Source organism: Erpetoichthys calabaricus, chromosome 2, assembly GCF_900747795.2.
Source record: "Erpetoichthys calabaricus chromosome 2, fErpCal1.3, whole genome shotgun sequence".
Lineage (NCBI taxonomy): Eukaryota > Metazoa > Chordata > Cladistia > Polypteriformes > Polypteridae > Erpetoichthys > Erpetoichthys calabaricus.
This window is the reverse complement of record NC_041395.2, coordinates 152,437,701-152,453,432: the sequence shown is the minus strand read 5'-3', so window position 1 is coordinate 152,453,432 and position 15,732 is coordinate 152,437,701. Positions and strand designations below refer to the sequence as shown.

Below are 15,732 nucleotides of genomic sequence, written 5' to 3'. Positions count from 1 at the left end.
TTGTGCCTTCTGCCATGACCTTATTTACAGTCCCTTTTAAATCTTCATAACTCAACTGGAAGGTTGGCAGCATTTAAAAGAACTGTTACACAGATTTTGATGAGAGGCATTTTGAGAATAGGGATGCTGGAAAAATAAAGGAGATGGTATTGTAGATTAAAAGGCTGGCAGCAATAAGAAGAGTGGCACCATAAATTAAGAGGAGTGGCAAAGAGGAGAAATGTGAATGTATAAATTAAGACGAGTTTTAGCTTTTAAGAAGGCTGTTTTTCCAGTTAATGAAGGGTACCACTGCAAATGAAAAAGTGCATATAAAGAAACATTCCAACAAATTACTGGGGCACATACAAGGCCACTTATTTCTTTTGTCATTCATTTTATTCATACAGTACTGCCAACTATATTTCTTTTAAAAATCATTTAAATGCTGGGCACGATTTGTACCCTACTGGCACCCCACATGATATAATACTGGATGTCTTTTATTAATCTACTGTAGCACCTGATATGATCTCTAGCATAATTAACTAAATAATATTTGTCTGTCTATACTAGAGTTATTGGAGATGCATACAGTTTTTGTATTGTGATTTATATTTTTCTGGACTGTATATTGTAGTGTTATTTTGCTTTGCTTTGTTATTTGCTATGCATCCTGTGAAAGATGCTCTGATAAATAAAAGTTGATTTCTTAAATAATACAATGGTGATGTGTGTTTGCTTGTCCACTGGGTAAGTCTTCTAATGTTGTCTAAGTTGTAAGGCATTTCTGTTTCTGTCACATTCTTTAACAATAAATACTAAATCTCAACTTTTGTTTTTACTACAACTTAATATCTTTCAATGTGTTTATTTTGCAATAGGATACCATGGATTATACTGTGAGGAAGAATACAATGAGTGTCTCTCCACTCCTTGCCAGAATTCGGGGACATGCAAGGATCTGGTAAATGATTATGAATGCCTGTGCACTCCTGAGTATGAAGGTAAGCTTTGTTGCTAAGAACAGTGTGTAATAGAGATGTCCTGGGTTGGGGAGAAAGGGGGTAAGGGTCTTGGATGTTTGGATTTTCTGCAAACATGCAGCTTGAACAAACAAACAGTGCCATCAGTCTCTGTCAACTCAAACTCTGTTTGTTTATGTTAATGGAATTGCCCCGGATCTGAGGAGGTTACCACATGTTGAACAGGAGCTCAGGGGTAAGGCTGACGCAATTGTGGTGTCCCAAGTACACAGTTGCTCACCACAAGCCCCTTGGGGTCTTGCTTTAACTGAGAAACACCAGAGTTAATATTATATTTATAGATTAGGCTTCAGCAGTGGTATTTACTTTATTTCGGTTTTCTTTGCGCAAGCACAGTTTTATTAGAGAAAAACAACCTCCTCCTTTTAGCACTGCTAGAAATGAAAGAAAAAAAATGATAATGACGGCAGAAGTTTGCAAGTAAATATTTCTTTACTGTGAGCAAACTTTCTTTCAGCATCTGGCACAAAACAATCACTACTCAGTAATTAGACTTAAATTTTACCCATGATTAAATACTTACATTTTAGCCAAAGGAATTCCGAAGGCGGGAATTTACCAGGGAACATTTGCTAGACTATATCATATTTTTACCAGTTTGTGGACTGTAAAACTAGAGAAAAAAGGACCCTGGACTTATTGTATGCCAATTTTCAAGGAGCATGTAACTCTGTTGCTTTGCCACCTTTAGGCCGTTCAGACCATAATTTGGTTCAGCTCATACCCACATATAAACCCATTGTCCAGCAGCTGCCAGCCACCACCAGGACCGTGCAGGAATGGACAACAGAGGCTGAAGTGGCTCTGAAGGTTGCCTTGGAAAACACTGACAGGGACATGCTTTGTGAGTCACATAGCCAGGACATAGACAGACTCTGCCATTGTACCACAGACTACTGTACATCAAGTTCTGTGTGGACAACATAGTCCAGTGCACTGTTTCCTCAACATCAAGCCATAGATCACAAAAGACTTGAAAGCCCTATTGAACAGGAAGAAGAGAGCCATCAGATCTGAAGATAAAGATGAAATAAAGCAGATGTAGTCACAACTGAAGAAGCAGCTCGGAAAGGGGAAAGCTCACTACAGAGACAAACTTGAACACAAGTTACAACAGCACAACATGAAGGAAGTGTGAAATAGGTTGAGGACTATCACTGGCACCACACAGGCTGTAAGTGAGGAATGGAACAAGAGCAGATCTAATGATCTGAACCAGTTCTTGAACAGGTTTGACTCATTCTTTTCAGTACAGCCCTCTCCAAACACTGCTAGCCTCTGTGAGCGAGCTGAGGAAGTTCTAGAATCCCAACTGCCATCTGCACCCTGCAAAACTTTCCCCCACAACGACATCACACCTGTGGTCTCCAGCTTCGCTACACTCTATGGACTTTGTGTCTCTGCTGATGAAGTAAAGTGAGGAGAGAACTGGGAAAACTTTGCATAAACAAGGCTTCAGGGCCGGATTGAATCAGCCCCAGGGTTCTGAAAACATGTGCTAGCCAGGTCTGTGGGTTCCTACAACACCAGTCCTCCCTTACCCTGAATTTGCAGAAAGTTATCCAGCTGTGGAAAACATCCTGTGTGGTCCTGGTGCAAATGAAAGTGCGTTCCAGTGATCCCAGGGACTTCAGACCAGTTGCTCTTACTTCATACATCATGAAAACCTTTGAAAGGCTGGTCCTCAAACAGCTACAGCCCCTGGTTTCTGAACAACTGGATCCTCACAGTTTTCCTATCAGACACATACAGGTAGGGGTGTGGAAGACACTCTCATCTGTATGCTCCTCAGAGCTTACTCCCACTTGGACAAAGCTGACACCACAGTCAGGATAATGTTTGACTTTTCCAGTGCTTTTAGCATTATTTTGCTTCATCGACTGGGGAAAATCTCAAGGCTCTGTATTTTGATGCCCCCATGGTCTCCTGGATAATGGACTACCTGACCAACAGACAGCAGTTTGTGAGACTGAGGGACTGTGTGTCAGAAATAGTGGTGTATAATACTGGAGCACCTCAGGGAACTGTCCTGTCTCCCTTCCTGTTCACCCTCTACACATCATATTTCCAGCACAATACCAGCACAATACCAGCACTTGCCATCTATAGAAATTTTCATCATAAGCTGCATTAATAATGGAGACAAGTCAGAGTACAGGAAGGTTGTGGAGGACTTCATCTTGTGGTTCAGGGACAACAACCTGCAAGTCAACATCAGCAAGGCGAAAGAGATGGTGGTGGACTTCCAGTGTGCCAAACAGCCTCAGACACCATACACCTTTCAGGGGGAGGACATGGAAGTGGTGCAGAGCTACGAGTACCTGGGAGTGTATAAAAACAACAAACTGGACTGGTCTGACAGCACAGTGGCACTGTGTAAGAAGGGCCATAGCAGACTGTACTTGCTAAGGAGACTCAGGTCTTTTGATGTGTGCAGCAAGCTTCTGGAATTGTTTTGCCAGTCCATAGTAGCCAGTGTGCTTTCTGTGCTGTGGTCTCCTGGGGAAGCAACTTAAACTCAAAAGAAGCACAATACTTGAATAAATTTATCAAGAGAGCCTGCTCCATGACAGGATGAACCCATGACACATTGGAAGCTGTTGTAGAAAAAGAGGATGGTGTCAAAATCGGATGCCATCATAAAAATACCTTCTATCCCCTCCATGAGGTGCTGTCTTGGAGCACTTTTAGCTACATGCTCATTACACCACTGTCTGCTAAGAAGCACCTCTGGGGGTCTTTTCTGCCAACTGTTATCAGGCATTATATCCTCACAGGTGGTGCAGTGGTAGTGCTGCTGCTTTGCAGTAAGGAGATTGTGGGTTCGCTTCCTGGGTCCTCCCTGTGTGGAGAGTGCTTTGAGTAGTGAGAAAAGTGCTATATAAATGTAAATTGTTTGTGTTGGCAGGAAGGTTATTCACTTTTATAAAATAATGAATGTCCAACATGAAATGGAGACTCTATGATATGTTCTTGAGTTTCTAGCATTCTTCAAAAAATCACCATTCTACTATTCTCTTTTTAAAAAAAGATTATAAATTTTGCTACTCTTGGGGAGAATCAAAAAGGTCAGGAATCCTGGATGCATCTGGAGCAGACATACTGAGGGTCAATTTGAATTGCTACTCCTTTAGACTTCCTCTTCCTGGCCAAACACACCTTGTGCAGAGTTCACAAGCCTTTTTTGTATTCTGCACCAGCATGTAGTATCCACTACTGTGCATTACTTTTCATATTTATCCAGTCTATCCACAGAATTTACAAGTAGGACTCAGCAAAGACACCGCCTTATGTGTCGGGTTTGGCCTCTGTAGGTACTTGTTACCAAAGCCATAGACAGAGGCCTGAAGTTTCTGTGGATGCATGTAAGTAAGGCTCATGGTTTTAGTTTTATCTGCTCATTATGAGGGCATTTCTTGGACAGCAACAAAGGACACAATGCTCCTAGTGTCTAATAGTGGTGTTGTGTGTCTAAACCCATTCACCACTATCATATCATACCAAGGGCTAGACTTAAGGGAATGCACTGCTTGTGCACAGTACCATTTCCCATGAGCTCAGATGCTGGGACAGTAGACAATGACATGATGACATGATGACATTCCCTATGCCAGAGGTCCCTAGGCACATCTGTGCTTTGGTTTGGTGATTCATGAACATGAGATTTCTTCATCTTTGAGTACTCCAGTCCCTGTCCTGGCCTCTCTTTTCTCTCGATTGTTGCTTGCCCCAGGAACTTCTTTCAGGTAGTGTCTCTCTGTGGTAATTGATCAAATTGATCAGGTCTTCCATATTCCTCAGTGAATGATGTTGCACCACCAGGAGAAAGAGGTCTCGGAGAGAATGAAATAAATATTCCACCACTACTAACTGCACAATCTTGGCTCTGGCCACTTAGTCATTTACTCCCATAAAAAAGTACCTGGGCTTTGACAGATTTGGAATAATTATATTTTTACTCACAGCACAGGCTGGACTGTACAAGAGAGCTGACATAATGGTGGGCTACAATCTCTTTTTTGAGAATGTTATAATCACTGTCTGGTCTGCTTCTCCATATTGTATTAGGTCTGCACAAAAACCACACATTTATTTGTCCAATTGCAAAGCCAGGGGAAAAAAACAACAAAACTGCTATCTGGCACAACAATGAAAAGCTACTGTTCTGGTCATCAAGTCTGATGAGTTGTGGAGATGTCTTCAGGACTCTGAAGTCCAGAAAATGAAAGGAGGAATTGTCAGAGTGTTGGTGACAGGTTCAAAAAGAGTTCTTCTCAGTTGTTGTCCCCAAAACAATCACACTAACCAGTAAGCTGTGGTGAAACCCCCAAATCCCTCTCTGGTGTTCCTTCAAGTTCATCCATGAAAGGCTTGCAATACAATTTATAGTATAGAGAATACTGACATTACCTGGAGTATCTTTTTGTTAAAGGATTCTTATACCTTGAATACATCCAGTTTAAGAACATAATACATAGAATGAACTTAACTGGATAAGTGATAAATTTAGAAAATGTTGACCATCTGTGGATTTGAGTCTTGAATCTTTGGTCAAGGTAAATTAGGAATGGTGGCTTGGAATTCTTAGACAAGTGGAAGATGAACCTAGCCAGGTCATAAAGGCAACTTGCTTGTGTGCAATTTAATGTATTTTAATGTATCTGGCATGTTCTTGTGCAGACCTCACACGCTGAATATAAATGAAAAGTTTCATTTTACATGGATGTAGAAAACAAGGAGAAATGCTGAATTTCACTTTGAAAAGCAAACTATTGGTAGTCTGCCAAAAGAATCCACTCCCACTTCTTAAATAAGAATCGCCATCCTAAAATACAGAAAACTAAGGTTGCTTTCCAGTACCTTTTGATCAGCATGAATTCCCTTCTTTCATGCTTTCCTCAGTTAAGTGACTGGGCCTATTTAGCTGTGTAGCTGGCTTACGCTTCTGACTCATAAACATTAGCAGCCTCAAACAGCATCCCTTTGGCATGTCTTCCTATATTTAACACAGGCACAAAAATAATAATAGATGAATAAAAATGCTGCACTCAGATCATCTGTTAAAGAAACATATAAGCTGATGTTATGCTGTACATTTAGTAATTGTTGATGGCAAGGCATCTTACAATGCTTAATCCTTGTTTTGATCCATAATTTCAATGCCGTAAGTATGATTTAGTGCTTTAAGTTGCCTGCTACTACTTATTATTTTTTTTTGATGTAAGAGGCATTGGTTAAAGACAAGAACAGAATACATTATCATTATTTACAATACTTTAACAGTTGAAAAGTAGAAGGTTAAGTGATTAATGGAGAGTCACACAGTATCAGGGAGATCGTGATTGACCCAGGATCCATTTGGTTTAAAGTCTGATATGTACTGATGCTTGCATTTCCTCCCTCAGTCCAAAGATACTGTTTTTAGGTTAATCTGTAATTGGAAATTGGAAATTGGCTTGGTGTTGATGTGTGTATGAGTGTACTCTACCAAGGTGTTGGCACATAGTCTGACTCAGATCGGCTCTGCTTCATAAGTGTCCTTGCAGTATATTTCTAACTTAACATTGTATTTTATTTTCAAACTTCAGGCAAACACTGTGAGCTCTACAAAGACCCCTGTGTTAATGTAACATGCCAGAATGGAGGAAAATGTGAAAGTGAAGGACTAAATGCAACCTGTTTGTGTCCATTGGGATTTACAGGTAAATTGTAGTGGTGTGGGAAAGGATATCCATTTCATGAACTGTAAATGGCATATAAGTGGAAGCAGGACATTTTATTGGGTATACCACTCTTGGAAAATTGTTTATTTGTAATATTCACTATTTCAGCTATGTTATGAAAATAGGGGAGAGGATCGTTTTAGTTAAGAATGAATCCCAGAGCTGTCAGTTTTTTTTCTGAGCAACTTGGAGTTACTGCATTAGATTGAACCTCAGCATCTGTAGGCCTTAGGCACAACCATATGTGTACAGGGAGGCAATACTCCAGAATGAACATCTACTGTTTATTTAAACCTATTGGCTAAGATAGCATTCTTACAGAAACACATGGGTATGCCATTTGTTGAGACAGAGCAAAGCAGAACAAAATGATGTGTAATGATGGTTGGACTATAAACACACACATGATTCCTAAGCTTTAACCAGTCTTCACTGAGTCCAGGCCTTCATTCTCTTTCTCAGTCTTGTTCAGGACTAAGTGGGTTTATTGCAACTGTTTTGCTTAGCTTAATATTTTTTCGTACAGTTTCATTTGCCTATTTCTAGGTTCAAACAATTCTCAGTTTTCTATTTCATGTTCTCTTGAAAACTCACATTTACAAAGAAAACTGAAAACATCTTGAGACCAAGAGCTGAGCAACAGAAAACATTTTAGCTCATCTGCACAGCAGAGTTAGGCCTAAGCAATGATAGTGGAGTTTACGATCAGTTTTGAAAAGGATACTAGCAGCAACGGGAAGGAAGTAGAAAAATGAACAAAGCACAAGGTTAGAGAGTAAGCAAAGAACAGAAAACATCAGGTGAGAGCCATGACAGGAGAGAGTAACTATTATCAAACTGAGAGAGAACAAGAACCTGAACAGGACGCCTAGCAGCATGGCTATGAATAATAAAGTAACAGATATGTGTTGGTTGTTCAGATATGAGTGAGTGTACCTGTAATAGACTACTACTCTGTTCAGTGTTGGTTTCTCGGAAGATTGTTTCTGATATCATGTAATGAAGGAAAAGTTAGGTAAGAAGAGTCAATGAGAATACATTTCACAACAATAATGGATTCTCTATGCACAGCATCATTTACTGTATGGCCTGCATTATTCCATGTTGTTCTCTGCAGTAAAACAATAATGATAAAACAGTTAACTTTGCCATGTGGCTTTTTTATCATGTCCTTAAATTAAGGCACTCCATCTATCTTTTCTAAACAGGTGATGACTGTGAAATTGACATAAATGAATGTGAAAGCAATCCATGCCATCATGGTGGGACGTGTGTGGACCAACCAAAGAGCTACATTTGTCACTGTCCCCAGGGATGGGTTGGACCCAACTGTGAAATACGTAAGTTATTTGGATCTTCAATACACATAATACATAATATTATTGCCATGAATTCCATGGGTAGGGATGGAAACATTGATTAAAAATTGAATCAGAATTAATTTAAAATTTAGACATGTAGTTCCTGAATGGTGCCACCCCAGCAGTTTCTACCATATTGGCAAACCTGGTAGGCAACTTGCACACCTGCTGCACGTATATGATTGTAAGGAATGTATTAATAATTCTTTACATTTATATAGTGCTTTTTCTCACTATTCAAATTGCTCCATTCAGGGAGGACCCGGGATGTGAACTCATACTTGCTCTTTGTGTGCAGATATAACAAATCTCTCTATTATATAAAAAAATCTTGGGATGAGACAACACTTTTTCAGAGAGACGAGACATGACTTTCTCAGAGAGACACTTTCACATCCCGCAAGACAAAGAGTAGATGACAAAGTAGAACGTCACAAAGAATTCAAAAACGTTGGTGCGATACACATGCAGAGAAGGTTAGAAATAATGGAAGTACGAAAATTCTAAAGTCTCCAAAAAATGATAGTAAAGATTGCATTATTGCAAACAAACAGAAATTATCACTCGGTGAAATAACGGAACAGCCAAAAGAGATTGAATATATTGTTCGGATTTAAACTTTAAGTTGGAGACTTGTAGATCATCTAATTCGTGTTGCCATCGGGAGGGGGAGGGGGGGGTCTCGGTGAGCAAAGTGAGCAGGGGGCGAAGCCCCCTAGTAAAGGAAAAAATAATTCCTGTATTGTGAGCTCATAAAGGGAAAAGGACATAAGCCATAAAATACCCAAACAACAGAACCTTGTAGACCATATAACCATATAACTGATTGTGTAACTTAGTCATCTTCCAGTGAAGCCAATTTGGAGTATTTTGTGCACTCGTAGTCAGCATGCAGAAAAGGGCCAACTGCCACACTAGAAGGTGTGTAGAGAAGAGTAAATTGATTTTTCCTTTGAATGAAAAATGCTGAAAGGCAAATGGAACTAAGTCTCATTAACCTTGAACAGAGAAGGGTAGGTAAGCACCTAATTCAGATCTTTGAAATTCTTAAAGGCGTCGATCTAGAATTACTCCGGTAAAACACCTCCAGCTATATAGTGAATTATTCAGTCTGGTGGAAAATAAAGAAAAGTAATCTAAAGAAGGAACAGAAGAAAGAACTTTGTTTTACACAAATAGCCTTGGGAGAAATCTACCTCGTCCTGAAAATGAGGTGTGGAAACTGACAACATTTAAAAACTGCCTGGATGAAATATTAAGATACCTTAGTTATACTATTAGTCTTACTGTATGATTTTAATAGACCATGTGGTATTCTATTGTATGTAAAATTAGATATGTTGAACAAAAGTCTACAAATAGAAGTTATATTAAGGACACCTTCATAAATACACCACCTTTGGGGTGGAGTGGTGGCTCTGAGGCTAAGGATCTGTAGATCCCCGTCACTGCCAAAAGAGATCCTACTCTGCTGGGCCCTTGAGCAAGACCCTTAACCTGTAATTTCTCCAGGGGTGCTGTACAATGGCTGACCCTGTGCTCTGACCCCAAGGGGTATGCGAAAACTAACAAATTCCTAATACAAGAAATTGTATAAGAATAAATAAATGTTTTTTGATTTGTTCTTCTGTAGATCTGCAGTTGAAATCTTCTCGGACAGCAGAAACATTAAGCAACATGCCTCGACATTCCCTGTATATCATCATCGGTGCTCTGTGTGTGGCTTTTGTTCTTATGCTGATTATTCTTATTGTGGGAATATGCCGCATCAGTCGTATTGAGTACCAAGGCTCATCCCGGTCAGCCTATGAAGAGTTCTACAACTGCAGGAGCATTGACAGCGAATTTAGCAATGCAATTGCCTCCATTCGACATGCAAGGTACTTGATATTTTAGATCCTTCTTCCTCTGGGCTGGACAATTACGAAAACCTCTTTAGTGTGTCCAATGTGTCTGAAAGTAACAAGTGCCAAGAAAACACATTTCCATGGTTTATGATGTTCTCTGTGTGAAAAAATGTACAGCACTGAATCAGCCTTCAATGGACGTTCTGTTAGCTGCAAAAGAAACTTGTAATAAATTACAGTATATACTTATTATAATTATATATCCCTCTACAATCCAGTTATTCTTTCTGTTATCAGGCTTCATTTGAACTAAATGACAGAGTATTGCAGATAGGTAGATACTGTAGATCAGTGAAATAAATACTGAAGCTAGATTCAATAACCTTATTGCCCACATGATGAAATGTATTATTTTCCAGTAAGCAGTACTGAACACACAATTAAACATCCAGCTATTTAATAATTATTGCACAAAACAAGACAAAATATGTGATAAATACCACAGCTAAAGATATGGAAGACTTATCTTATCTTGCTCAACTGGAAGAATCCTAACTCTCCTCTTTTAAGTCAGTGGGAAACTGATGTTATATACTATCTGAAATGGGAAAAAAATCTAATTTGCACTTAGAGGATCTGTTCAAAACGTTTTCAAAACATGGCAGGATCTAATCGATAGCATTTTAGAATAAGCATTTAAACTAAGGAAGCAGATTCTCTCCCCTCTTTTTTATTCTTTTTAATTTTTATTAATTTATCTATTTACTTATTTTTACTAGTTTAAAGTTTTACTCTGCTGGCGTAGCTCTCTTTCTCATGGGTGGGGGTTGATTTGTTTCGAACCTAGATTTGTTAAAACTTGACTTGCTTGTATGGAATATTATTTGATTTTAATAAAATCAATAAAATGCTTAAAAAAATAAATACATAAATAAAGAAATGGAAGACTTATTAAAATGAACTCTAATATTTGGCCAGTCATTAATATTGCATCTATAGTAATTAATCTTTGCGTGTGCTCCAGAGTTTAATTTTATTTCAGGTATATTGGTATTCATAAAAGAAAAAAAGAAAAGAACAAGTTTCCCCAAAAAGTCAACTGAAAGCTTACTGTTCTTTACTGGGCTTCATGCTGTCAAACAGAGCCAGACGGAGGTTAAGGAGGAGAGAGAGAATGAATAGGGTAGAATCAGAAGATCCTGGGGTGCAGAGGAGTGGAGGCAGGCAGCTGGGAGGAGAGCCCTTAGGGGAGCCTGGGGCTGATGCTCGGGCATGAAGAGGGCCACTCCAGTTGAGCGTTTTTTATGGAGTAACTGGAGTGACCCAATGCTTGTAGGGAGCTCCCACATAAGACCAAGGGATGGCAGCAGGAAATGAAGGAGCATGGTTTGGTGTGGTGCCCTGCAGGCAGCCTGTGGGACAGCAGGGACCTGAGCCTCGGAAAAAGGTTGGCTGTACCTGTCGGCAGGACGTCTCCTCTGTCTGCTGGATCATGTGTGGGGTAAGCAGAGGAGACGTCGGTTATAGAATGCAGAAAGGCTTGTGAGTTTCTAAAAGACTGTTTCCTGCCCATGAGTTTTAACCACGTTTTTACAGAATATATTTTTTTGATGGATTTTAACCTCCACATACACTGCTTTTATGGATTATTTATTTATTTATTGACTTTATTATAGATGGAGCACTGCACTATTTGGACTGTTTTTAGTAAATACACATAACACTTGGACACCTACCCCTTGCTGTGTGTGTGTGTCTTCATTTGCCCAGCTCATCTCAATTCATGACTATCGACGGTTCGGGTTCAAGATGCTCCCGAATAAAACATGGAGCTAACCCAGACTGTCACTATTTATACTGTATTTTAAAATTGTACTTATCAGCTTGTGATGCAAGGTAGTTAGCTCCAATGACTCCATCGGTTGCATTCTAAGTATATTTGGACAATTACATTGAAACTCCAGCATGTGTGACTGCTTTATATATTGTAGACATGGAACTCTTGTCTGCAATGAAATAAGATACATCCAGTACCTACTTGCCAGTAAAACAGAATGTCCTCAAATTACCAGGCTAGACTCCTTTTAAAGCCCAAATACTTTCTAGTAAAGTGCTGCACCTCACATTCAAGTTCATAAGTACAGTAGGTAGGATTGTCTTGCATTAATTCATTCTTTAAGTTTGTACTCTCGTGCTCACGGGATGTCCGACAACACCCATAAAATCTGACATATTGGTTGTGTGTACAATATATGATGTTCATGTCGAAATTAGCAGTAAACAGTGTCTTTTTCTCTTTTTTCAGGTTTGGTAAGAAATCCAGACCAGCTATGTATGATGCTACTCCAATAACATATGAAGACTACAGTCCAGATGACAAGCCTTTAGTCACGTTAATTAAAACAAAAGATTTGTAATATTATCTGGTGTGAGTGGAAGAAGATGAAACAAGGAAACATTGTATACTATTATGTATGAGGTCCACATACTGTATAAGGTAGTCAGATATAATCTGTTCATTAAATTATGTTTAAATTACCTTTTAAGTATTTCTAAAAACAAGGGAAAATAAAATTTGATAATTAAATACGTTTTAAATGTGAAATTATGTGATGCTACTATGTTAATGCAGCACTAGTTTGCATATACTGGTAAGTGCATTTATTTAGTTAATGGTAACATATTTATTACAAATATGATTATTATCAATTGCTGCTGATTAGAAGTATCAAATTAGTTTTTAGCTCAGCGTGTAATATGTGAGGTTCTATATTTGCAGCTCCAGCTGTAGAATTAAAGAAAATGTAGAAAGAAAAGAAAAAAGACAGTGTGTGTAGATCTATTCAGGTTACCAAAAACTTGTAGTGGTATTAATGTCTGCATTTGTTACACAGTACATTTACTAAGAGAAGTGATTATTGGTTTATCTTACTGGTGCATGGGTAGGTATGATTTCTGCATTTTTTAAATGCCTATATTATCTTTGATTTAAGTTTTTTTTTTTTTTTGGCCTTAGAGAAATGAGTTTTTAATGATCCTGTAAAGGAGAACGGGTGGCCTAATTCACTATGAAAGTGAAGTGATGTTTGTTGAAAAAGTATGAAACGCTTGCTAATCTAATCATTCGCTGCTAAGGAGATGTTTCTGCATCAGGTTTGCTCAACATGTGCATTTTACTGTAGTTTTACCTTCTTGTAACAGGTATGTTTTTTCTGTAGTTTTATATGACTGTGGTGTTATTCTTGGGGTCAGTTCTTGTTTTTTGGATTTGCAACTTGTTGAGGTTTTGACAGATGCCCTTCTTTAATATATTTTTTAAACTCATGTACTTAAACTTAATGTTGAATGATGTAATAAAGATCAAAATTGTCACAAGGGTTGCGGTGCCTGTAATACATAAGAATATATAAAAGGATCTTAACCAACAGAACAAATGGTGGTTAACACTCACTTAGTGTTACATTTTGGAGGCAAGTGACTCCCGGGCCTGAGCCCAAGACGCTGTGTTTGCAACTTGCAATGGAGTTAAGGTAAGGGATTGAACGTGATCAAGGGCAAAGTGGCGTATGCAAGGCCTACTCTAGTAAGCCTCAAGCCCTAAACCTTTGGGGGCACTGCACTTTGAATTCACTGCAATTCACTGATTTTTTTTTTTTTTTTTATGTTTAAATAAATCAGCTTTTGTGGTGTTCATATCATAAAACACTCTACATTTCCAAAACTATTTACTTACTGCCATAGTGATTTTTGACTTAAGGTACATTCAATTGCATAGTGTGAGGAATGGCCCATGCCCTTACCTGTCTGGGATGCCCTTGGAATGGAAAGACTAGGGGGCTAGAGCATGTACAGGGCATTATCTCCCCCCAGAGCACTGGATGGTACCCCTGGTTTGCAGTAGTAACTTGGGTTCCAACAGGGCAGAATGGAACAAGGAGTTCTTTGACTCAGCCCTGTCAGGTGCTGCCAGATTGAGGAGCCCTACTTCATGGGGCTTTCACCTCCCCTAGATGTGGTTTTGGACCACGTCTACAGAGCACTGGACGTATTCCCGGGTGGGAGATAAAAGGAGCTGCCTTCCTCACATTGAGGATCCAGAGTCAAGAGTTGGAGGACAACACTGGCTGGAGGAGTGGAGGAGGCTGAGACAAAGAGAAAGACAGAGAGGGAAAGAGACAAAGTATTGCTGTATGCTTTGCTTATTGTTCTTGTGGTTGTAGTGTGGGAAACACTTATTGGAAAAGTTTCCCACAAATAAACTCTCTTGTGCTTTTACAATTGTATCTGAACCTGTCTGTGTTGGGGTTAAGGGGAGCTGGCCACAACAGTTATTACAGTGTAAAGGAGTGGTAACAGTTTTAGTTATTATGGTTATAACTATTACTATATTCTGTATGAATTAGATTTCGTGATCCAGACAAGATGACATCTTGTCACAGTCACCTAGAACCATGGACCTGTCCATTAAACCAACCATAAATCTTTTATTTGTGTGGTAGAAGTGATGCATCTTATTACCAACAACTTTACAGATATAGATACTGTAGGCTGTGTGGGTTTACGTGTAATCTTGTGTATATGCTGAACATTGTAATCCTTACATGATGCAGGAAGCTTCTTCACTCAAAGTAAAGTACTGGTTCGATGTTTGCATGATTGTTTCCCCAAAAGACACACTTTTATGACGTAACAGAATGTGAGTAAGTGTCCAGCTATGGCGTGCAATTTTCTAGAGCTTCCTCCTGCATTGTGTCTATGGCTTCTGACCTAGGTGTCATCTCCTGGCCAGCCTTTCCAAGAATTGAGCAGAAGAAATAGATGTATGAATGTGTTTTTTAAGTATAATAAAAAATATAATAGATGCATGGGAACAGTTTGCAGAGTAAGTTCTTGGAAACAAATAGGGTATTGTTACATATGTTGCATTCATCTCTCCATTTTCTAGGACACATGTCCAGATACAGAGCTTCTGCCTATCCCTGCAGCACGGAACAGAACTTTGGGCAGGGTGCCTGACAGGTTGCAAAGCACAATTACTCTAACACACACACTTTTGTGGGAGCAAAACTATTGTATCCAGGTAAACACCCTCACAGAGACAAGGAAAACATGAACACTCTCCCCAAACAGTGTCCTGGAATGGGGTCTGTGAGACAGACAACAGTTCTGTTTACTGGGTCACTGTGCAGCATTGCATAGGATTCATATATCCACTCATATTTTGATGTGTACAGGGAAAGGAAACTATTATATTTAACACTGATTAACTGATGTATGGCATGATTACACACAACCACAAAGAACTGTGTGTTTATGACATTCTTATCAAAGTAGGCTGGATGAGCACACAGTGCTGTCTTTTGTGGCTAAATGTTAGTCAGGCCCAAATACCCAAAATTGCAGCAGTCAAGATGGTTTTGATAAAGCAGTCCACTTCAATGATCATTTTTTACAATACTCAATAACAAGTGCATTTCGATATTTTAAAAATGTAGATAACATGGTATAGTTTTCTTTATTTTGATTCTTTAGTGTAACTACCTTATTGATACATGTTAAAGGTTTGAGAAAAATACTGGATAAAAGAATAAAGAGAATGTGAGAGCCTTTGTGACATTTTTGTTTTTTAAAGCTTATTACTATATATTTGTATTATTTTTAAAGGTATTTACATCACATGATTTGATTCCCTGATGTATCCTCTTGATTTGTGGATTCCCATTTTAAAAGTAGTTGAGATGTGATGCTGATAAGACACTAGCACTAATGGATGTAT

The 15,732-nt window shown here is 38.9% G+C and overlaps 1 protein-coding gene across 1 annotated transcript in view; it reads left to right on the top strand.

Moving 5' to 3' along the window:
• The window catches only part of dner (delta/notch-like EGF repeat containing), a 259,011-nt gene extending 245,680 nt beyond the window's left edge, over positions 1-13,331 (top strand). The window contains exons 9-13 of the mRNA XM_028794644.2: positions 864-986; positions 6,614-6,727; positions 7,957-8,088; positions 9,743-9,989; positions 12,262-13,331. Of these exons, the coding sequence (XP_028650477.2) occupies positions 864-986; positions 6,614-6,727; positions 7,957-8,088; positions 9,743-9,989; positions 12,262-12,373 (728 nt within the window). The 3' untranslated portion in view covers positions 12,374-13,331. The remainder of the gene's footprint in view (positions 1-863; positions 987-6,613; positions 6,728-7,956; positions 8,089-9,742; positions 9,990-12,261) is intronic.
• The last annotated feature ends 2,401 nt before the right edge of the window (positions 13,332-15,732 follow it).